Genomic DNA, 25,336 nt, shown 5'->3' with positions numbered 1-25,336 from the left:
TCAGCCAGCTGTAGCTGTCGCGTCACTCCAGGTTTAACCAGAGCTAAACCACCGCTAATTTTTTCCACCTTCTTTAAATGACAAAAGTGCACTAGCACATTGAGAACAAAACTTACAATATTTAGACTCACAAAGTTGGTTTGTCAGCCTCAGAGATGTTTTTTGTAGCGATAGGTACATTGCGCTAACATTTCGAGCCTTCAGCGAGGCGGCGCCGTGGCTGGTCACGTGGTGCGGAGCAGCTGCCGGCGGCGAAGCCGAGTGAGGGGGAAAGAGTCCACGTCCAGGGGCGAAGATGAAGGAACGCCGAGCGAAACCGAGCGGCGAAAGACTGACTTTGCCATTCGACTGAGAGAAATCCACTCGGCCAGGTGTAGCTATCGCGTCACTCCAGGTTTAACCAGAGCTAAACCAAAGCCTTTTTTTTTCAGGTATTTCGTCATTGTGCTTGGACTTGAGATTGGCCTGTGGCGGCAAGAGCTGTATTTTAGTTCCTGCGCTTTTCTAACTTGCAAGACCTTTGATTTCAGTAACCCTGGCGTTTTGTGGTTAAGGGCTGGTAGTCTATTGATACAAGCCAACTTCAATTTCTCCTCAGAGTCGCTTTAAGGTATTATGAACAGCCTGCGTGTAAGTGCTACAAAATCTAGTTGCTTCGGTGTCCTCATTTCTGTCCAGCACGAACAACTTTGAAAATAAAACTAAAGAAAAAACGAATACTTTATTACCGCTTATGTATCAAACAGGACACACCACAATCCAGCCAGTGTTCCCTTCCGGCTGTCCGATAACAAATATATGAGAATGAAGCAACACTTGAAAACCATCAAGCACTTGCTGGTGGAACGGAGCACAAAAACGTAATACAGAAAAGCACCTGGTAATCGAAACAGTTAGGACACGAAAAAGACATCTGCTCTAAACTAAGAATCATCTTTTCTTCAGAAGCTCAGCAACGTTTAAATGTAGCACTTAGATGTATGACAGTAGATGAGGGATATGCCGGATGCTCTGGATTTAGAACTGGGCAGTAGGTGTCCGAGAAAGGGCGTCTACCTACAAAATGGCATTTTTCTGGGCCAGTTGGTATGAATCCATGATTTGGGCCAGCATGAACTTTGGGACACAAACGAAGAGAGACACATGGAACACGGAACACACTGCTGTGTTCCGTGTGTTCAGCAGTGTGTTCCGTGTTCCATGTGTCTCTCTTCGTTTGTGTCCCAAAGTTCATGCTGGCCCAGATCATGGCGTCTACCTAGGGTGTATTTAGCGGACTTCCTTCAACCCCATACTCACGGGGATAGACTACACTGCTAAACCCATCGGGTAAAGGCAGCGAACCTTTCTTCACAATGTTGCTCAACACAGCGCGAGCCTCGTGGTCGTTCAGGATTCTCCACAGGTTCGGTCCAGATATGAACTCCTCCGCAGTCAGCGCGAGGAACCGAAGTTTGGGGAAGAAGGGCTTCATGAGTGCCCGGAGCTCTGGCTGTCCGTCGACGGAAGCCGGTGTCAGAAGCCACTGCTCCTGTGCCCACCCGTGGAGGGCTCGAAAGACAGAAATCTCGAGCACGTCAACGACGTGGTCGATGACGTAATCGGCCGTGTACTCCGAACAGCATGTGAATGCTTCTGAGGATAGCACGCTGAGACTATCTGAAAGGAGGATATCCTTCGCAGGGAGGTCACTGTGATCTTCATCCATAGTGATGGCGTAGTCCAAGACCGGGCACACATCCTCCTGCTTCATGTTACGCTTCACGTAAGCAAAGCACTTTTCTGAGAGTTCCGGCACCAGGTACTTGACAGCCGCGCTTCGGGTGCACAGGGCCTGACGCACGGTTCCCGCTTCCAGCTGGCCGCTGTAGAAGTACCTGCATTGAGCACAATGGATATTTTAGTAGGGTACAATCTAAAAAACAGTAGTTGTGAACACCAGAGCATGGTCCGCGGCGTCCTGTATTAGTCCGCTAGCCAACCACAACAGTGAACGAAATCAGGCTTTTAATGTTTGAATATATTAAACAAGGCAAGAATAAAAATTCTAAAGCTTATCTTTTTCCTAGTCATTAGCTTCTTGTTTAGGTAACAAGAAAAATTTGAACTACAGGGTACTTTTAGGTCACAAAGAAATTTTGTGCGGCGGTCCTGAATGTGGGCGGGTTTTCACTGCGGACGTTAAGTGATATCCGACTATTGTTGTTTTAGAGATTATGACACGCAATTTTAATACTTAGACTTCGTGCACTTCATTTCCAATACGTAAAACTACAACTCCTAGACATCTGAATACATTCCGGTTGGCAGGTATTTCAATGTGATTTGTTATTGGCTGTTCATTTTTAACAGCTTCCTGGACCGCGTCGTTGAGATCATTAACGCAAGAAAGGATGCTAGTCCAGCGTCATCTGATTTACTACCCATTTGCCCGCAGGCAGATGAACAGCGCCTGTTTGATGAGATTTGCAGCAGAAATGATTTTTCTTGTTTTTTCGGAACCCTACAGCCCAGTATGTGAACATTTTTTTTTCATTTATTTACCCTAAAAGGCCATGTGGGCATTACGTAGGCTTAACAAAAAAATTGGCAGTGGCTTAGCCCGGCTATGCTAGGATAAACATAGCGAGAGGTACGTTTCCCTGGCTGAGCTTGTCTTTCGATAACACGAATGGTATGATCAGTCACACGACGGGCCTTCACATCCTCTTCGGTTGGTTACCGCTGATTGACGCCTTGCATAGGCTCCATCTGGGCAGCTATGCGCCGTATATTACGATCGGCAGTCTGGTATCTCCGTTTGGCAAGGCGTTCCTCTCTCTGTTCGGGCGTCTCCGCTGCTGTCTTCACCTCCTTATGCTCATTCTCTCTTTGTTGAGTAGCCAACTGCGAAGCGACAACCTCAGGATCGGAAGAGTTAATCTTCTCTTGTCTATGCCGCCGTTCAGCAGTCGTTGGACTATACTTCTCTGCATGCATGTCAAACGCTGTGATACAGACGCCCATTACATCTCCACCTTTTATACGCAATGCTGCGCATGCGACGCGAGGTTCGGGCGATAAAGCAACATGCGGCGACGAAGAACCCGGCGCAGCTGCGGGGTCTGTCTGGTTACCATGGTATCGGCGCATGCGCCAACTGCTCACCCGCGTGGCGTCACTCTCGGCTTCGACGGTGCAGCGGGCGCGTGGCCGCGGCGACTTTGCGCTTCTTCGGTTGCCATAGTAACGGCGCATGCGCACAACTTTCCTCTCCCATGTTCCGCGAAATGCTCGACTGGTAGCACAGTGTAGCTCGCGCTATAAAAATATAAAGTGCATAGCATGTGAAACAAAACAGTCAAAAGATTAGTCAGGCAGGTTCGTTTCCTCCCATCTCTGTTTCTTTTCTTCTGCGCCAAATCTCTGGATCCTCGCCCAGTGAAAAGGGCTCGTTCCATGGCACGCAGGAGAAGGCCGCGCACACACGCAGCCACGACGCCCGCGTAGCTGCTGTGTGCGCGTGTGTGGGGGGAGGGTATGTCTTGCCGCTGAACGGCAAGCACACACACGCACAAGCACAAATACGCCGGCCGTTGCCGCTACGTTCGGAAGCGACACGTCCTCACCCACGTCACCTTCACCGCCACGTTGATGCTTGCTTTAACGGAAAGCATCATACCTCACACCACAAAAGTGCGCTGCCGATGTCCCGCAATCCTCCGCCGGGAACTACAACATTAAAACAAAGGGCGAAGGAACAGCGTTGCCCCTTCCACCGCCATCCCCTTACCAAAGGAGCTGGTGCCACGAGCTTCGGCAGCTTGTCAGAGTGGGCGTCTATCTCTTGCGCACAATTCCCATCTCGAACGCAAGGGTATGCTCTAAACCTCCTATGGCGGAGGGCGGTCACTCGGTTCAATGCAATCGCCCTCACTGGTCATCTGCCAAGGCGCGTACCGCCTGACTAGTGCACTTGGCCGTCCCCTGTCGTGCAGCCTCTGACAGGGCACCACTGACACACGTTTCAATTCTGACCACGCGTTCTCTCCATAGGCCTTTCTGCAAAGCGAAACATGCGCTTCAATGTGTGGTGTTTGTGACACACTGGTGATTTGGCCCCTCACGGTGATTCGCCAGTGGCATCGTTTTCGCTTGCTGCGACTCCCGTGATGCCATTTGCACGCAAGGTCAGCCCACGATCTCGCCTCCGCTGTCAAGCAAAATTTAGGAAGCCACCTCGTAATCTGCTGTCCACCTCGCAGCAGCTACCTCGTAGTCTGCTGTCTGCCTTTACTGCTCTCTGGCCTACCTCCTGTCTCACAACTGCGACCTCAATGTCGCCACTCGAGCCCACCAGTCTGCTGTCTGCTTTTACCGCTCTCTGGCTTACCTCCTTCCTCAAAACTGCGACGACAGTGTCGCCACTCGAGCCCTCCAGCCTGCTCTCTGCTTTTACCGCTCTCTGGCTTACCTCCTTCCTCAAAACTGCGACGACAGTGTCGCCACTCGAGCCTTCCAGTCTGCTGTTTGCCTTTACCGCTCTCTGGCTTACCTCCTTCCTCAAAACTGCGACGACAGTGTCGCCACTCCAGCCCTCCAGTCTGCTGTTTGCCTTTACCGCTCTCTGGCTTACCTCCTTCATCAAAACTGCGACGACAGTGTCGCCACTCGAGCCCTCCAGTCTGCTGCTTGCCTTTACCGCTCTCTGGCTTACCTCCTTCCTGAAAACTGCGACGACATTGTCGCCACTCGAGCCCTCCAGTCTGCTGTCTGCCTTTACCGCTCTCTGGCTTACCTCCTTCCTCAAAACTGCGACGACAGTGTCGCCACTCCAGCCCTCCAGTCTGCTGTTTGCCTTTACCGCTCTCTGGCTTACCTCCTTCCTCAAAACTGCGACGACAGTGTCGCCACTCGAGCCCTCCAGTCTGCTGTCTGCCTTTACCGCTCTCTGGCTTACCTCCTTCCTCAAAACTGCGACGACAGTGTCGCCACTCGAGCATTCGAGTCTGCTGTTTGCCTTTACCGCTCTCTGGCTTACCTCCTTCCTCAAAACTGCGACGACAGTGTCGCCACTCGAGCCCTCCAGTCTGCTGTCTGCCTTTACCGCTCTCTGGCTTACCTCCTTCCTGAAAACTGCGACGACATTGTCGCCACTCGAGCCCTCCAGTCTGCTGTTTGCCTTTACCGCTCTCTGGCTTACCTCCTTCATCAAAACTGCGACGACAGTGTCGCCACTCGAGCCCTCCAGTCTGCTGTTTGCCTTTACCGCTCTCTGGCTTACCTCCTTCCTGAAAACTGCGACGACATTGTCGCCACTCGAGCCCTCCAGTCTGCTGTTTGCCTTTACCGCTCTCTGGCTTACCTCCTTCCTCAAAACTGCGACGACAGTGTCGCCACTCCAGCCCTCCAATCTTCTGTCTGCCTTAGCCGCTCTCTGGCCTACCTCCTGTCTCACAACTGCGACCTGCGTCGCCACTCGATCACTCCATACTGCTGTCTGCCTTAGCCGCTCTCTGGCCTACCTCCTGTCTCACAACTGCGACCTGTGTCGCCACTCGATCACTGCAGTCTGCTGTCTGCCTTAGCCGCTCTCTGGCCTATCTCGTGTCTCACAACTGGAACCTCAGTGTCACCACTCGAGCCCGCCAGTCTGCTGTCTGGCTTTATAGGTCTCTGGCCTACCTTGAAATGCTTCACGATGACCGCCCCATTCTCCGTGCGCACCGAATCTTTTTTACACCGGCCACCACTTCCCTGACCTCTCTCGCACCGCAATTTGTCCCTTGCCAGTTCGGGTCAATCTATTTTAACAGCGCTACCTCATAAACGAAAGATAATCCCGACCCTCCGCTCACGCGTGCTACCTCGGCGGTCACAACCAGCTCCATCTGCCTAGCTCCTACACGTCGGTTCCCGTCCTCCCTGCTTACGCTATGCCCCACAACTGTTATAGTGCCCAGCGGAAGGACCCATAAGATGCCAACCTGCTTCACTGTAGGAGACGGCTTGGCCTGCTGGTCCACGCCAGAGATTGTCGCTCAGCCCTGGGTCGTTTTTGTTGCCTCAATGTGTTCCATGGACGAAAAGTATAGTGGGGCAGCCTAAAAAAATTGTAAACAGTTAAGCCCCTGCCTGTCCCACTACGTAGTGTTCCATGGACAGTCTGTTTCCAGTCGGAAGATCATGTCGACTGCCAGTCAGGCAGGTGCGTTTCCTCCTTTCTCTGCTTTTTCTTCTCCGGATTCAGCCAGCCTATATGAAAGATTTCCGATTGCACAGTCACTAATTTATTTACATCTATTCAGCACGGTGTTCAGAAGAGTCCTCCCCGTTCTCTCTCCTGCCGGCCGCTTCCTCTGAGCCTTTTCTTCCCTCCTCGGGGTCCTCCTCGCTGTGGGGTCTTGGTCGGTCTCTCCTTGATACGTAGTTTTTAAACCGCTGAAACCCCGTAACGTAGGCGTCGCCACTCCCGAGCGCGGACCGCGGCCAGATCGGATGACACACTCCCGGGGCGGCGTGCTTCGCAGGGGCCAGCGTCCCGCCTCAGCTGCCAGCCGCCTCTCGGTCGCTAACTCTCGGGATCCTCGCTCTGTGAACTCGGCTGGTTTCGTGACCGACAGGAGCGGCCCGCACGCACGCACACAGCCACGATGCCCCCGTCACACACAACAAATATGCCGCCCACCCTGGCTAAGTTGGGAAGCGACGGGGCCATGCGCACAAGCTTGTTCTTGCACGCCTACTTAGGTATTCTTCTTTTAGTCCAGAAATAAAGTTATAGCAATCAATAGCGTTAACTATAAAGTGGGGTACAGCACTACATTCTCTTAGTGCCTTGTGTAAAAACGAAAATCACACAGCATTTTTTCGCGCAAATGGTGGCTCTATTTTTTATTGTGGTTAAGTCGATAAAATGAACGTATGGCAGGCCTAAGTAGCGGTGCCTTGTATTATGTGGTGTTAAACGTGTAATTTATGACAAAAAAGCCAGGACGTGATATATTACGCAATGCTTTCCAGCGCTTGAAGGTTGAGGGTCTCTTTTATTACAATGATGATTGAGTAACGGGAGTATTGACGTGCCATAAATGAACTGGCCCTGTTTTGGAGTCTTTAATTTGTTAATAAGCTGCTGCTCATGAGCACACCAAATGTATTACGTATATTTAAGCACTGGTCCGACCAACGTGGTATAAGCAATTAGGCGTGAATCTCTGCTAGCTTATTTGCTAAGTGACATGCGAAAAAAAAGTCTTCTAGGCGTTACACAAAGGATGATTGATATGAGTGCTCCACGAAAGATTAGGGGTGAAATGCACTTTTAAGGATCTGAAATATTCAACATACTGTATTTAAATGTTGCTAACTGCGTAGGTTTTCAACAAAAAGTGACAGCGGGCACTAAAACGCAATAATTTATTTTTCTTAGTGTCAAGTCATTTACCATTAAGAGCAGCAGCTGTCTAATTTGGACAAATCGTTCGGTAAATAATTTCAGTGATCCTTAGAAAAGTGATGAAAACAGTTTTCTTATTTTGTGAACTTCCCCATAACATCCATGGGCTTCTACAGCGATGCCGGTGATGAGGTGTCAACCGAGTGCGTACACGTAGAAGGTAGTCCTGCGCGCTGACATCTTAAGGGAGATATGTGCATCATGTATGGGAAAAATGCAATTGCTTGAGTATGCTAATCTTAGCATCACTACAATCACGGCACATGCCACGCCACATGGCGCTGGATCAACGTTGGAATAACTTGAATGAACTTACCGATCCTCGTTCAAAAGAGCGACGCGCTGGAGAAAATCATTGCATACGCTAGCCGTTCCCTTTCCAGTGCTGGCTAACTATTCGACAACTGAGATGGAATGCATTGCCATCACCGTGGCTACGTCGAAATTCCGCCCTTACTTGTACGGACTAACGTTCCAGGTGGTCCGCGATCACCACGCGCTGTGCTGGCTTGCCAATTTGAAGGACCCCTCGGCCGCCTCGCTCGATGGAGACTGGTCCTCCAGGAGTTTGACGTCATCGTCGTTCACAAGTCCGGACGCAAGCACTCTGACGCCGATTGACTCTCACGAGCCCTTGTAGATGCACCGCCGCCGGCCGACGATGAGGACGCTTTCCTGGGACCCATCATCCCCAGCTCTTTCACACGGAAGCAACGCTCAGACCCCGACCTAAAACGCCTCATCGAGTACTTGGAAGGCAAATTTTCTTCACCCCCCCCCCCCCCCACCCCATTCAAGCGAGGACTGTTTTCCTTCTGTGTACAGAATAATGTCCTCATGAAGAAAAACTTCATGAAGAAGGCTTCACACGACAAGTCGACAGCTGGACATCTCGGGTTTACTCGCACCCTTCGCCGCATTCAAGACGTATTATTGGCCCCGACTGTCTGCCGATGTCGCTCATTATGTGAAAACCTACCGAGAGTGTCAGCGACGGAAGACCCCTCCCACCCGACCAGCACGATTTCTGAACCCCATTCAACACCCCTCAAGGCCTTTTCAGCAGATCGGCATGGACTTGCTTGGCCCTTTTCCAACGTCATCTGGAAATAAGTGGATCATCATAGCGACCGACTACCTGACCCGCTACGCCGAGGCAAAAGCCCTACCGAACGGAAGAGCAGCAGAAGTCAGCAAATTTTTCGTGGAGTGCGTGCTGCCGCGACACGGCGCCCCCGATTTGCTCATCACGCACAGAGGAACAGCATTCACGGCGGAACTGACGCAATCAATCCCGCGTTACAGCCAAACCAGCCACTGGAGGAGAACTGCATACCATCTATGGCCGATATGCTCGCGATGTATGTCGATGCCGAACACAAGACCTGGGACTTCATCCTGCCTTACGTCGTCTTCGCCTACAACACCGCAGTGCGGGAGACCACACAGATGACGCCTTTTAGGCTCTTCTATAGCAGGGAGAGAGAGAAACGTTCAATGGATAGAACGTTTGGGTGGGCTCTTATTCCAGGAGGCCATTGGCTTCTCCCGCCGCCACGACCACACTAGACGCCATGCTGCCCAACGTTACCGAAGATGAGAACGTCGACGTTGGCGCCTACCTTCAGCGTGCAGAAGCAGCCCGAAGACTTGGCCGATTGCGGATCGAAAACCAGCAGCGCACCGACGCCAGATGCTACAACATACGAAGTTGCAACGCAGAATACAAGCCAGGAAACCGATTCTGGATTTGGACGCCCCTTTGGCGCCGTGGATTGAGTGAAAAACTTGAGCGGCTATTTCGGCCCGTACAAGTTTCTTCGTCGTTAGGTGAACTGGATTATGAAGTCGTCCCTGACGCAATGACTGCATCCCAGCGACGCCGCCTACGACCAGAAGAGGTCCATATCGTCCGTCTAAAGCCCTATTATGCGCGCTACAGGACGTTGTGTTTTCACACTCGGTGTTTATTTTCGCACGATCCGTTTTATTTCTTTCTAGTCACCTTATTTGTTATAAAGCATCGCGTCGATGATTCTTTGAGAGGGAAGTAATGTCACGGATCTTTGTAGTGTTTGTTCCTTCTTCAAAGCTGCCGCCACGCCGCTTTATCACTTTGTGGACGCAAGACGGCATTGTCTTATCTCAGTTGATCCCATCCAGGCGAAGCCGAGTCCACCTTGTTCCAGATTGTTCTAGTAAATTTGCACGCTTTATCTCGAAAGTTTGCTATCAGCTTTAAATTGAGCACGGCCGACAGCGGCGGGAATTCTGTTCGATGACCGCCGAGCACGCTTGTCGCTACGCCGCCGCCGAGTGATTCAGTCCATTGTGGGGGCAAATCAGCCCAAATAGAGTTTTGTTTAGACGCCATTTTAGCTGCCTTTCAGTTTTCCGGATTGCAGTCACCACCACGTGACAATATACAAGATAGTAATGTAAGAGGACCAAAAAAGTAATTAACCAGACCTGGGTATAAGACAAGAAGCCTTCTTTAGTTATTGTGTATAATCCCCTTGAGATCAACAATGAATTTGGTAGATTGCTTGACAACTTTAGGCAATTCGTTCCATATCAGAGCGCCGCTAAGCTGTAGTAACCTCTATGCAGTAGTTTAGATAGCTGTCTACAAACAAAAAATAAAGGGTAGAATTGGTAGCGCAAAAAACACAGGGACACAGAAAGACAACACCACAAAGCGCTTTGTGGTGTGTTCTTTCTGTGTCCCTGTGTTTTTTGCGCTACCAATTCTACCCTTGAAAATGTACCAACAAGCCCAAGTTTCTACCCTTCTGAAAAAATAAAGCGCGCATAAAATCTCAGTAAAAAAATTTTCGCGCTCTAAGTAACAAAAAACCTTGTGTCAATTTAGACCACATTTTTAGAATTTGGTACAATTGTAAAATAGCGGTCACGGCATCGCCTCCGTGGGACAACGCTCAACCATCACGTACTTCCATGTTTTGCTGATCACTGTTCTGGGTAGCCTGTCGGCTGCTGACCGAAGAACCGGCTGCCTTTCTGGATCAGCTATCAGTCAACTGCAGCCTCCTGTCAAGCCTGCAGCAACCGCTCTCGCCAAGGGTGGTCATACCGGTCGCTTTCGGCAGGCAACTGAGAACAGCATCGGCTCGCCCTTTCCCGCCCCCATATAAGCGCGCGCACTTCCACCGTCTTCGTGGCACAACGCTCAACCATCATGTACTTCCAGGTTAGCTACAATGGTGCTCAGTGTTATCTTGACGACGACGTTTGTCTAGTAGCGGTGTTGTGGCCCCCGCATTCTTTAAAGTGATCCGTGCTGTACTGGCGTCATCTCTTGCTACTTGGCGGCGATATTGAAACTAATCCCGGACCTATGACCAACACTCAGGAAGACAAACTCGACTATCTGGCTGTGGTAGTTGCACGTCTAGACTCTGGACATACTAATATCCAAGAAAGTTCTAAATATTCATATTACGCTTAAAACTGACTTGCAAGCCCCAAGCAAGCGCGTCCAGGAGCTTAAGTCAAAGGCTGAATCGTTGTCAAATGTCCCAGCCGTTAGGAATGTAGATCAAGGAATTTGTAAAATGCAGGACGATCATTAACGTTGCGAATTGGTACTGATTCATATAACAGCGCAATAACACAACGGGATACATTCCTTTTTTTGTGTCCCGCTGTGTTATTACGCTGTTCAATTATGAATGCCGGACAAAACTGACGACCTTGAAAAGCGCTCTCGAAGGTCAAATGTACTCTTCTTCGGAATCGAGGTTACTGACGAGTCTGAAAAATGGGAGGCCTGGAAACGTCACGTTAACGACTTTTGTACTGAGAAGCTTGGTGTCACTGCTTCTTCAATTGCGAGATGTCATCGGCTGGGTGGCTTTTCGTCTGACAAATGCCGTCCTATAATTGCAAAACTTTATAACGACAAGGATGTGGAGGCAGTGATGAGTATAGGCTTCAAGCTAAAAAACAAAAATTTCATCATTTCGCAGGACTATTTCGAGGTCATTCGTGTCAAATGTCGCAGGCTTCCACAGTTTTGTAAGACGGTTAAGAAAATTGATGATGGCCTAGCCCTGCTAGGCCAGGATATACGTAGCGTAAGCGCGGGACATCTGGTTCAGAAGAGTTAATATATGAAAGACACGCATAAACTCATCATCAGCCTGACTAAATCCACTGCAGGGCAAAGGCCTCTCGCATGTCTCTCCAATTAACCCTATCCTTTGCCAGCTGCACCCACCCTATGTCTTCAAACTTTCTAAATTCATCCACCCACCTGACCTTCTGCCGCCCCCTGCTACGCTTGCCTTCTCTTGGAATCCACTCTGTTACCTATAATAAGGACCAGCGGTTATCTTGCCTTCGCAGTGCATGCCCTGCCCAAGCCCATTTCCTCCTCTTTATTTCGACTAGGATGGCATTAACTCGCGGTTGTTCCCTCACCCCCTCTTCCTGTCTCTTAACGTTACACCTATAATTTTCTTCTCCATGGCTCGCTGTGTTGTCCTTAACTTAAGCTGAACCATTTTAGTTAGCCTCCACGTTTCTGCCCCTTAGGTGAGTACCGCTACAATACAGCTGCTGTACACTTTTCTCTTGAGGTATACTGGTAACCTGCTATTCATAATCTGACAGAACCTGCCATGCGCGCTCCACCCCATTCTTATCCTGCTAGTTATTTCCCTCCTATGATTCGGATCAGCTGTCACTACCTGCCCTAAGTAGATGTATTGCTTTACCACTTCCAGCACGTCGTTGCCAATCGTGAACTGCTGTTCCCTTGCTACACTGTTGAACATTACTTTGGTTTTCTGTATGCTAATTTTTAGACCCACTGGACTGCTCTGTCTGTCTAACTCATTGATCACGATTTGCAGTTCATCTCCTGAGTGGCTCAGCAAGGCATTGTCATCAGCAAATCGCAGATTATTTAGGTATTCTTCAATAACTCTTATCCCCAACTGTTCTCAATTCAGGCCTCGGAATACCTCCTGTAAACAGGCGGTGAATAGCATAAGTGAGATCCCGTCTCCTCTGACGCCCTTCCTTATTGGAATTTTATTGTTGAATTTATGGAGGACTATAGTAGCTATATATATATATATATATATATATATATATATATATATATATATATATATATATATATATATATATATATGTCTGCGGGGCCGCACGCGGACTGAATCCGTGGGCCGTGTATTTTTGAAAACGAATGTTCATGAGATGGTACCCAGCAAGGCTCCACCAGATGCCACCGACAAACGTAGCAGGAAACGCAAAGCGCAGCCGTTTACTGGTGCGGGGATAGCCGAAAAGCCGCGACCATTTAAGATAAAGACGCTCGGCCACGGGCTTGGAGAGAGAAGGTCCGGCCCCCAGGTGGCGCCGGCAGTGTCAGCAGTGAGAGAATATACATGAATGATTGGAAAGATGCAAAAGATAAACGCTTAATATATTAATGTTATCTTTAGATAACCTATTTTGCCATGTCCAGCTGCTGTGGTCGTTTTTAGTGCATTAACTTCTACAATAACATGATCCAACTGAGTGTCATACACCTTAAGATTATTCTCTATATAGTTTATGAGCTGCAAAGGGTTGGGAATTTGTGGAAGTTGTGCTGCCAGTTGTGCTCCAACATTAAATAAATACATAAATAAATAAATTTATTTTCTTAACTTACAATACAGATGGAGGGGTTGTAGAAAAAAGATGCCAATGAGCAGCTTGACGGGTCTACAAGCATAATGTTCAGCAGGTAGGCAGAACTGAAAGCTACACAATTTTAAAACGAAGACAAAGACTTCAAGGAATCACCAAAGAACATACAAAACAGCAATGTGTACACACAAGTAAACTTAGGCCATTTTTTTTAAATACCATGTGTGAACTCCTCATTGCGAACAGCAAAACAAATCGAAATTAAGAAGAGCATAACTGTTAAGAAATGGAAGAGTTGTGGAAACCTGCTTTCCCCCTCCATTTCGACGCGGCCGACCATTTCTATCGGTCTGCGTCGGGACAGCCCCGGCTGGGCGAGGAGGGAAGTCTCCCTCATGGGGGAAAGGGAACAGCGATGGGAGCGCCACCTCGTAGGTTACGCGGAATTCTGCGGGACCGGAGAGAGCCTTCGGGATCCGGCCAGCGCCATAGGCGGTTGGAGCCGCACGCTCTCGTCACCTTCCGCGGCAGGCGCACGGGAATCCGTTCTGCCTTGCCGCTGGTCTTCTGGTTCCCGGCAGCGAAGCAAGCGCAGCAAACGCGCGCTCTGGTCGCCTTCCCCAGCAAATGCTAGGGAATAGCTTTGCCCCAAGGATGTGGTGCGCACGGGAAAACCCGGCCGCCATTATCGGCGCATACAAACGTTCGCCGCCGATACTTCCGAAGTCGCGCGCGCCCCTGCCCCAGCCGGTAAGTCGGAAGTCCTTCTTACGTAGCCTTCTATTTCCGAGGAATGCCTCGTTGATGTTTTGTAGCTAGCTGGCCCGCTCTGTGTATTAATTGCAAGTGTAATAAACAGCATATGAGTGTACCGCTTGGTCGTATCTCCCTTTGTCCCCACCATATTTCCACAATGGCGCCCCAACGTGTGGAAAGCTCTTGGGAGGAGGGACGACAGTCAGTTCGATTCGTGGAATGCCCGCCCGGATTTGGAACAGCGTTAGGTTTGACCCGAATTCGGAGTTGCTAGCAAGGCTAAGATGCTTTCTTGACAGCGAGATGAGCGTAATAGCAGCATGGGAGAATTGCCGTGCATGCTACGCTTTTGATGAGCATTTCATGGGTACACCTTTGGAAGGTGAACCTACGAGCTCCGCACATGAAGAGTGAGACCGAGACGTCCATGGAGAACAGCAAGCCAGAAGCGAGTAAATGCGGAAGCCTGAAGGGTGGCCCGATTTTTCTTATACATAGTTGTAAATATTCTCTGTTCTGTCTCTTTGGCTCTGGGAGCCGGGTGCTGTAATCAGCTGATTTGGATTGCAGTCATGATTACAGGAAAAGCACTGGGGCGTTGTGACACCGCGAGAAGCGGTAGGCGCCGTTCGCGTTAGGGTCACCTTGGCAGAAACGTATCTCCTCGTGGCGTCGTGTTCTAGCTGTTGTCCTTGGCCCTTTGTTGGCACCGGCAAATGTCAGAGCGAGTAGGCCTAAGGCTCTTCGGGAGCTGCCTGTCGCTTTTGGGACGACACAGTCGTACCGTTGCACAAGCACGCGCAAACGGGTTTGCTTGTTTTATATTTAACCTTGCTAGAGCTGAGAGGTCTCGCTCAACTACAGAAAGCTGACTTTGTTCGATTGAACTTAGTATTTTTTGGGCTGCGAAGCGAATTTATAATTTCGCGGGACCAGAGACGCTAACGCAGTTCAAATGAGCTTAACACCACCATGCCGGAAAGCGAACCGCGAATGTGCTTTGACCGAAGAGAGCCAGTTACGTTCAAATGAACCGAGCGTTCAGGTGGCGCCGGATAGGATTGTTTGGCATTGGCATTGCTCTGCATTTTACCAAATCGTGAGTTTGCGCGGTCTCCATTGTTCTCGATTGAAACATTTGGAGATCGCAGAAGCGCACGGGGATCCGTTGTGCCTTGCCGTTGGACTTCTGTCTCCAGGCAGCGAAGCGAGCGCAGCAAACGCGCGCTCTGGTCGCCTTCCCCAGCAAATGCTAGGGAATGGCTTTGCCCCAAGAATGCGGTGCGCACGGGAGAACCCGGCTGCCATTATCGGCGCATACAAACGTTCGCCGCCGATACTTTCGAAGTCGCGCCCCTGTCCCAGCCAGTAAGTCGGAAGTCCTTCTTACGTAGCCTCTATTTCCGAGGAATGCCTCGTTGATGTTTTGTAGCTAGCTGCCCCGCTCTGTGTATAAATTGCAAGTGTAATAAACAGCATATGAGTGTACCGCTGTATCGTCCCTTCCCTTTGTCCCTCGAGCACGAACCCCATCTGCGGTTAGCGAGCGGGAACGCTGCAATCGTGGAGTGGGAATGCGGGCGGGGGCGGAAGGCTGTCCCCCGCCGTATGTCCACAGAGTGTAATGAACGCAGTTTTCCTAGGTTCAGTCGAGGTGTCAGCACTATCCATTCATCGGCATGTCTTGTTGCATAGCCCAATGCTTTCTTCCTTACTTCAGCTAGCTTTCTGAGGTTGGTTACATTGTTCCTAATTCCGGTTTTAAAGATGACACTAAGGCGATATACTGAGCATGTACTTTTATCACTCTAGACTGACTAAAGAAGGCTGCGCTTGGATGTCTGTATGATTATAATTAAATGCATATCGGAGATACCTTTTTTGGATTAAATAAACACGCTCAAGATTAGTGAATGCTGTAGTATCCCAGACTAACTGGCAGTAATTTAAATATCTGTTAAAAGCATCAGCCGCATGCTCATCCACATTAGGAGGCTATATGCGCTGTTCTGAACGAAATCCAAGAGCTTCATTTACAATCGTCCGCGTTTTTCGTGTATTCCCGCTGGCGTGGTTGATAAGAGAGAAATAGTTTTGTTTTTTTTTTCCTCGTGAAGGCGACAGAAAGATTTCGAAAATGCTTGTATTCTATTTGGTAGTAATAATAATAATAATTGTTTTTTTGGGGAAAGGAAATGGTGCTGTATCTGTCTCATATATCATTGGACCCCTGAACCGCGCCCGCCGTAAGGGAAGCGATAAAGGAGGGAGTGAAAGAAGAAAGGAAGAAGAGGTGCCGTAGTGGAGGGCTCCGGAATAATTTAGACCACCCGGGGATCTTTAACGTGACCTGACATCGCACAGCACACGGGCGCCTTAGCGTTTTTCCTCCATAAAAACGCAGCCACCGCTGTCGGGTTCGAACCCGGGAACTCAGTAAATATCATTTTTATGATGGGGGGGGGGGGGGGGTCCATTTTGATGCCTACACACCTTTTACCTCAGTACGCTAAGGATCTCGCTTGTCATCCATGGACAAATAGGGGGGAATGGTATCTATTTGACGGTGTGCTACACGAGCTGCTAACATCTGCCATTTGAAGAGAACTGATGGATTTGCTGTATTCCACATTGACGTCATCGTCGTATTCATTGTGAAAGTCAACGAGCTATAGATTTCTACGCAGTAGGACATAATTAACTGTCGTGGCTGTCCTTGCAGATTTTTAGTTTATGTTGTCGTCCAGGTAGGTTTTATAACAAAAATTGGCATGTGATCAGCAATTGGTTCAGAACAGATCCCCAGGCCAGTAAGTGCACGGTCTATTAATGTACTACAGTGATAGGTGATGCGAGATGATTCTGTATAAGATTTTGTATTTTAAAAGCTTCTAGAAGTGAAAGGTACTCAGTAGCATCAATTGTTAGATCTATATTAAAGTCAACTATGATTATAACACAACTGTGGTGTTTGCTTATCAGTATGGGTAACATTATTTTAAAATGGTCAAGAATTCCTGATACCTGACAGCCGGGAGGGCATTTTACGGTACCAATTATTAGACCACGCTCCAATGTAATAAATAAAGTTTTTATGGCCGTATTGCTCATATTAACAGTGGATAGTATCTGAAATGTAATGCTTTCCACTACAAAAATTGCAACTCCACCACCTCGATTACATGAGCTTAGTGGCAAAAAGCCCAGTTTGTATCCGAGAATGTGTGGGGTTTCACCACCTTTGAGAAATTTCTCACTCGGAGCAATGAAATGAAATTTGAATTTCTGGCGAGATATATGTGCTACCAACTGGTTTATGTTGCTTCAAAGACTTCAGATGTTACAATGATAAATCGAGAGCACATCCTGGTTTAGTATCAACTGGTGAATTTCGCGAAAAGACAAGGGAATAATGAAAACAAAGAAGAGCAGAAGACAACATTTGTCAGTCGGCTACACGACCCTTTTCAGGTCTTCCTGATATGTTACGTGTAGCACCGGGACCTTTTCGGTTCTGGGAAACATGATTTTGCCCTGTGTAACCCATACAAACTTAAAATCCTTTTCAGGGCGAGCCCGGCGAGCTTTGCCCATCAGCACCTCATTTTCGATGCGCAGATGTTCGTTTATATGAAGGAGGTCTTTGTCCTTAAACCCAGGAAGACCAGTGTCTAAACTGTTCTTTCTTGACACGGCAAGAAACTTATCTTGCAGCACAAGTAGCAAACTTCACATCACATTGTGTTTATCGTTGTTTTTTGTTTGCACACGGTTCACTACGTCAATGTCAACAGTGGTCACACAAGTACCAACCGAGTCTGCTACCTTATGCACATACGCTCGCAGGTCCTCTTTTGTAGCGACTGGGATACCCTGAATTCCACAGTTCATGTTCCTCCCGTATTGATTTAGTTCAACAACCTGTCTTCTGACCACTTGAAGTTCCTTCTTTAGTTCACGACATTCCTTGTTACACTGATCGCTCTAATTTTTCACTTTATCCAGTTCACGACGAAACACGTGAACGTCAGCCTTGAATTCCTCAACCTTGATTGAGAAAATCAAGAGAGGTGCGTGTTTCACTGAGCTCAGCGCGAATTTCTGCATTCGAGCTGCACGATACCGCAACACTTTCGGATGTCTGGCGCAAAAGACTCCAGCTTACGAGCTCCGAGAGCACTTGGACAACCCAATACTGTTAGGCTGATTTTCGCGAAGGGCCGAGGCTACTTTGCCTAAGCTTGCAGTATGCCTCTCACCCATTTTATCAGAAATGTACACAAGACAAACGTTACCACATTAACAAAAACCAGGCCTCCAGCAATGAAACACCAAACGATGCACCCCGGGTGGCAGCAGCCACAGCACTCCATAAATTAGGTGACAACCATTGTCCTTATAACTGCCATCCTATTTCGCTCACTTGCATTCCATGTAAAATTCTAGAACATGTACTTGCTCCAAATCTTGCTAGCTTTCTTGAAACTAATTCATTTTTTCATCATGGCAGCATGGCTTCCGCAAGACATATTCATGTGGAACACAACTAGTATAATTTACGCATCCTTGACCACTCTTCACTTGCCGACAGCATATTTAAAAATTTCTTCAAACGCGTTTGATAAAGTATGCCATAATCTTGTAATGTTTAAGGCGAATCGACTTAAAACCGATTCCAAACTGCTTGCTTGGCTTGAGTGCTTTCTTTTTAACTGTTCATAATTTTTTTATGCCGATGACTCAACCTCGCAGCCAAGTTATAGAGTACAGTCTGGCGTACCTGAAGGGTCTCTACTTGGTCCTCTTCTTTTTTAAATTTTCATTAATGATCTACCCTTTTGTGTTCCCTCTAATATTCACTTATTTGCAGATGACTGCGTGATCTTCGGGGAAACAATAAGTGACAATGACATCTTCTCTTCAAGCAGACCTTAATGCTATCTCTATTTCGTTCCAATCATGGTCAAAAAAAATTAAACACTCAAAAATGTAAATTTCTGCATGTGTCAAGAACTTCTAGTCAACTACCTTCCTACCACGTTAATATTGCCCCTCTAGATCCTGTTGAATCTTACAAATATCTTGGTATCCGTATTGCCAGCAGTCTCACTTGGTCCATTCGCACTGGTTACATACTTAATAATACCAATCAGACGCTAGAATATCTGAAAACGTAATTTTTCTAAGGCCCATCTTCCTTAAAACTATTGTTATATAAGTCACTCATCCGCTCCAAGCTCAAGTATGGTGTACCAGTTTGGGATCCCTTTCAACAAAGCCTAATTCACTCATTAGAAATGGTACAAAACGATTCTGCTAATTTTATTCTTTTCAATTATAACCGAACTGCCAGCATTTCTGCAATGAAATTAAATATTAGCTTTAGCATCTCGCCGTAAAGCGATTGGACTCACTTTTTCGCACGACATTTCATAATCTTTCCCTTCGCGACGAACTGATCTCCCCTCCCCAATACATTTCATCAATGCTAGATCAGAGTAACAAAGTCGGATTTCCACCACGCAAAACCAATGCCATGTTTCATGGTTTGGCTTGGTGTGGTTTATAGGGGTTTAACGTCCCAAAGCAACTCGGGCTATGAAAGACGCCGTAGTGAGGGGCTCCGGAAATTTCGACCACCTGGGGTTCTTTAACGTGCACTGACATTGCACAGTACACGGGGCTCTAGAATTTCGCTTTCGTCGAAATTCGACCGCTGCGGCCGGGATCGAACCCGCGTCTTTCGGGCCAGCAGCCGAGCGCCATAACCACTCGGCCACCGCGGCGGCGCAATGCCATGTTTCAGTCATTCCTCCCGCGCACAGCTGTTGAGTGGAATCACCTTCCCGCATCAACCGTTACCATTGCTGACAACCAACACTTCAAGACCACATTGCAGAACATGGTATAAGTAGGCCACCTGATTCTTTTTGTTGTACTCAGTCGAAAACAGATTTTTCGGACCCTCTAGGGACTGCGAAAACGACCGAAAAATCGGGCAGTCTGGAAAATCAAATTTTACCTAAAAAATCACGCACTTATTGCCAATATGCTGCAGGAAGGTGTCAGATGTATTACACACACTCTAAAGCTCCTAATCACCGAATTTCGCCGCGCGACACGTGCACAGACGACGGGCGGCGACCGCTTTCACGAGTTCGGCCTGGCTGTGCTACCCTCGGCATGTCGCCGATGAACGCACGGATTGGGATTAAGTCTAGACGGGAGAGTACACACGCCCCTGCGGGAACTGCGCTGCGCCCGCAGTATGGTCGGCCCGGTACGAGAATGCGAGGATGGCGAAACAATAAGCACCAAGAAACGGCTGAAGCAAGCACTCCGTCGGCCTTCGTCATTAGGCCTAGTGATGATAGCCAAAATCGGCATCATATCCGGAGATATGCACTCTGTGGTGGCTTGCATAGCATGAGAGGAGTCTTGCCTGTCATCGAAACGCCAGTTGTTTAGGGTTTTACAATATTAGAGCCAGGGTTTCGGTGCGTACGCTGACCTCGCTTTGAAATGCACCACCATTTCCTCTCGCGCTCGCCGTCTCCGTGAAGCCGTACGTCTCCCACGCGCTTCGCTGCTACCTCTTCCCGTATTCGGGACGAGAGACTCGGCACAGATGAGTTCCGCCAACTCCGACTAAAATGTTCGTGTGACGGAACACATTCAAGAACAGTACGAATTAGAAACCACGCGTGTGCAATGTGCCGACTCGCGCAGAATTCCAGCATCGCAAGCTAAAAAGCTCTCTTTAAGAACGAATTTCGTTTTCTTTGATCAAGTTTTCGATATCTCCTGCAGTTCGAATGAATGAGGTTCCACTCTACACATTACCGTATTTATTCGCGCAATGAATCCACTGGTATAATGAACGGGCGGCCCACTTGTGTCGGCCAGCGTTTTTTTTTTTTAAGCATAGCGAGTTTGTCAGTTTAGCTGCCAGTTTAGCTGCGGTCGGGTCCGCAGCGTAGACCTCAGCAGCGCGCCGAGATGTTGCCCGCCACTTGTTTATCTTTTGAGGAGAGCTCAGCCAGAGGTGCGGGGGAAGCGAGAGGGGAGGGGGGTGGCGATCTGGGCAGTGCAGATCTTGGCACACCGTGCCAAGCTGCTGCCCACCGCTGATAACATAATTTGTTTTTTATTTGAGAGTTCCTGCGGAGGGGGGGGGGGGGGGGGGGGGGGGGGCGTGCTCGGCGAACTTGGCAGAGCGCCCAGACGTTGTGCGCCCTAAGTTGAAGCTTACACATGCGCATTGCACACTCCTCACTGTCCTGTTTCTAACCTCCCAGTGAAAAAACGCGCCCGACATCTCGGTGGTATTGACCTGCGGCCCCGACTGGCACAAAATTGCGGGATCGCGTAAAAGTGAACGATGCTACACACTAGCCGCAGGAGCGTGTCCAACCACGTGCGTCTGTTGAGCTGACTGGTGGGACGGACCGAGATATTTGAAATCTCGAACCTTCCAAAATGTCTCTTGGAACTTTTTTCCCGCGTAATGAACCATGCCCAGATCTGATGTCAACTTTTCCGAAAAAAAAAAAAAGGTGGGTTCATTACGCGAGTAAATACGGTATTGGCGGCTTGGATATTGGCGGCGAGTGCGAACGAGGTCCGAAAAATCAAGCAGTCAGTCGGGGTGCGTCCGAAATTTCAGGCGCTCCTATACATTTCAGGCGGCTTCTATGGGCCATGCCGCGGTGCCGCGAAAAATTCCGAATTATTCGAGCATGTCCGAAAAATCAGGCTTCGGAATTTTCGGTCGTCGACTGTAACAAATTTTTTTTTCACTGTATTGCTGCGCTCTACGTACTGTATTATATTCTATTAATCAGCACATCAAGAACCCATTAGATAATATTGTACGACTATAGGAGCCATCATTTCTGTATTACTAATTTCTTAGCTGCTTTGTATGTTTTCTTTTTATTTTTATGTAACCCCTCCCCTTTATAATGCCTCTGGCCCTGAGGGTAAAATAAAGAAAATAAATTACATCCAGCCATTAATGTAAAGGCAATTTTACCAACCTGGAATAGATAGAAGAGCCCAGTTATCCTGTATGTGCGCTCCGTCGCCGCCACTACCTAGTTACCACAAAATAAAATAGCGGTCTCGAGGCTAAATCGTCGTTTCTACAAGCCGACTGCAAAGACATCAGGTACTCCTGTGGCCGGATCTCTGATGTTGGACCAAGGCGCCACTCACTTCCCAGCAACAACCATGGATGTATAAATGCTCTCGACGCTGCAGTCAACAAGAATATACACATCGAATAAAATTCCGAGAAAAATATTCCTTTCCCAACTCCATTCTTCTGACGCATTAATATGCATTTTCCTTCCGAACGATCGTCAAGGAAGCCACAAAAAGCCACTCTGCTAACAAATGCAATGGAGTGCTTCCCAGTGTCATTTTTAGAACCAGCTCCCATTTTTATCACCGTACGCATTAATCAGGCGGTTAAATCAGCTTAGCATATGTCTGGCACGAAGCATGAAAAATGTTTATGGCAAGTTTGTTTGTAAGGCTTACCTCTTGTATTTTCTCCGTCCGAGTAGAACCCTGGATCTTGACACCATGACCATTGCAGTACTGGCAGGTGAGCTGACGACGGCAAGTTTTGCAGTAACCTAATATTGATAAAAGAAAAAAGGGTGTACCGTGAGTTAAACGTGAGGTACCTGAAACACATTAACGTGAAGCGCATAAGTGCCAGTTTTCGTTTCCACACCCCCTGCATGACGGCAGAAGCCAGAGGGTCAGACTGCTGATCTTGAAAAGGGTCCTCCGAATCGTTATGTCACGCGGCAACGTACGAGTGAGCTAAATAAAGGCTGCGGGAAGCATACAGCTTGAGCTCGAAGCTATTTTTTTCTGAGCCTTTTCAAATCACCACCCTTTCCCTCTCTGTGGTACGACATTTCTACTGCTCCTACATCACGGCAGAGGTTCTGCTTTTCCATAACCACCTGCATTCCAACCCATTGGACTCATGCATAGGGATATGGTACTCTGGTCGGACCTAAATTCGGCGGCTGGCAGACTCGTGCCCCCTGTGGCATTCGCGTGAACTCACCCCATGAAACACAGAACGTTTTCAAAACATCTTGAAACAGCTACAAACGTAAGCCTTACACTAGAAATATGCCTGAAGGACGTATGCAGGTGGCGACAGGGCAACCTTCATCACAAAGGAGAGCCGAGTCGTTGGAGGGGAGGGGGGGGGGGTATGGAGATGAGGCGCGGCAGACTGACTGCTCTATTATACGGGGCCAGTGGAGAGGGAGGTAGGGCGTGCACACAATGATGACGCAGAGCCCATGCGGTGACAGGACTCATTCCCAGCCCTCTGCTGGACTTAAGTGGAAGTTTACTCTAATCCCCACGAGCCTACCTTGGAGCGCAAGCTTTTCTGCTGATGGTTACGCATACTTGACCACATGAATCGCATTAGTAGTGTGTGTTAGAGCTGTGCACAGGCTGATGTTTCGAGCCCGTGCCCGGGCCTACCCTACCGACAGGAGGCCCGGCCCGGCCCCGACATTGAAGGACCCTATATATATATATATATATATATATATATATATATATATATATATATATATATATATATATATATATATATATATATATATATATAAATGAAGTGAGGGGCTCGTTTAACAAACATATCAAGGAAGCCAGCAGTCACCGAAGCCAAGGTTCATAGAGGACGAGGGTGGCGCTGGTGAACACTCTCAAGGTTCGCTCACACGCAAAAGATAAAGATTGGACAGCCGTCGCCGTAGCTCAGTTGGTAAGAGCACCGGACGCGATATTCGGAGGTCGTGGGTTCGGATCCCACCGGCGGCATGGTTGTTTTTTCTGCTGCTTTATAAGTAATTTTCTTTGAAAAAAAAACTAATTGATTGGCACTAGATAATAAAAAATATATATATAGAAACATTCCTCTATGCACCTTGGTTTCGGTGACTGTTGGCTTCCTTAATATATATATATATATATATATATATATATATATATATATATATATATATATATATATATATATATATATATGGGCATGTTCAGATAAGAACGGTAATCGAGGTCCCATGACCATTTTTTGTTTTCAATGAAATTTTTATATGTGATAGGTAAATGTGTCCACACAAAGGAGTGAACCTTAGTTTTGCAGGAAACTATGTAATTTTCTCGGAAAAAAATCGTATGTCACAAGAGGTGGAGAATGTCGTTTTTGCCACTTCGCAAAGTTGAATGTTTGGAGCATCACTGCATGCACAATAAATTTTTTCCGCACATCAGTATTTTTTGAGTACCTCTTTGCAACTTGTTCTACGCAAAAAAATAAAAAAACGTTTTCTTGCTATGTTAATTTCTGAGCAAAAAATCGCTAACTTCGCTTCCGGAGCTATGCGGTGCAAAAAAGGCACTTTTCAGGGCAGCCTTAGGGCAAGATGCGTTAAGATATCCCCACTGAGTCTTTTTCTCAGTATTTTTAAGCTACTTTTACTCACTTTACATAAGTTTTGTAGCTCTACAATTATCAGATATTTTCCAATATGGCCTCAAAATTGGCCAAAGTTCAAAAACGTCAAGAAAGTGACAAATTTGATTTTGATTAAAAAAAAACACCATCACCGAATTTCATTAAAATTTGCCTGAATAACCCTCAATACTTGATAATTTGAAGGCACTAAAAAAGTGTTGCATTATTTTGTTTTAAAGTATTAAAATAAATACAAAACAGACTTCATGATTTCAATCCCTACGACTGCTCAGTATTCCCTCTTAGGATGCGCAATCGTCAGAAGCTGGTTTTAGTATTGCTATTTTGTAAGTAAATTTTAAACGCTACAGTTGCTGAGTTCATAAGTGTAATTTGTAAGCATTTTTTTCTATTACAATCAAAGGTCTAAAGCTCCTATTCGCTTTCGTACTGTTCTAACGGTGGGACCTAAATTACTGTAAGCATATTTCAGCACGTTATTTTGGAGTGACGTGTGTGTAGGGGTAGTTTATGCAAACAATTAATGCACCAGTTGCACTCTCAAGGTGACTTTAACTGCCACCGCCGCTCCAGGGATGAACCGCGCTTGGCAGCCGCTCCTATAGCTATATAACGCCCGACGAGACCGTGAAATTCACAGCATCATGTGTGCCGCCGCCGCACCGAGGCTTTAGCCGCCGCTATCATCTTTTCATCGCAACGCACCGAACGCCTAGCAGTTATGCCTCAGCCTTCGACCTTCGACCGAGATAACCCTTGTGAGCGGATGTTGTTCGGATCTCGAGTTTTGTGTGTCATTTTCCAGGCCTGGTAGACCCGGTGGGGTCGTTTTCTGTACTCACGTGTTTTCTCTGCGCTGGAGCGCTCCCTCGACAAGCATACTTGGTATCTCAGTCTCAGCTCGCACGCCATACCGAAAGAACATCAGTGTCGACGGTGGGCAGCCTGTGTTCAAA

General features: G+C 47.8%; 1 protein-coding gene across 1 annotated transcript; it reads right to left on the bottom strand.

The window, feature by feature from the left end:
• Positions 1-702: 702 nt before the first annotated feature.
• On the bottom strand, positions 703-22,995 carry LOC144103228 (BTB/POZ domain-containing protein 6-like). The gene is made up of 2 exons (XM_077636005.1): positions 22,403-22,995; positions 703-1,877 (listed from the first exon to the last, which is right to left on the bottom strand). Exons 1-2 carry the CDS (start codon positions 22,453-22,455, stop codon positions 1,259-1,261), a joined length of 672 nt encoding a protein of 223 aa, XP_077492131.1. The 5' UTR covers positions 22,456-22,995; the 3' UTR covers positions 703-1,258.
• Positions 22,996-25,336: the final 2,341 nt, after the last annotated feature.

This window comes from Amblyomma americanum, chromosome 9, assembly GCF_052857255.1.
Source record: "Amblyomma americanum isolate KBUSLIRL-KWMA chromosome 9, ASM5285725v1, whole genome shotgun sequence".
Lineage (NCBI taxonomy): Eukaryota > Metazoa > Arthropoda > Arachnida > Ixodida > Ixodidae > Amblyomma > Amblyomma americanum.
This window is presented reverse-complemented; position numbering and strand designations above follow the sequence as displayed.

Coding starts and splice junctions, on each gene's coding strand:
- LOC144103228 (XM_077636005.1), bottom strand. CDS start 22,455: ATGGTCATGGTGTCAAGATCCAGGGTTCTACTCGGACGGAGAAAATAC. Junction 1,878..22,402: donor GGACGGAGAAAATACAAGAG/GTAAGCCTTACA, acceptor TGCTCAATGCAG/GTACTTCTACAGCGGCCAGC.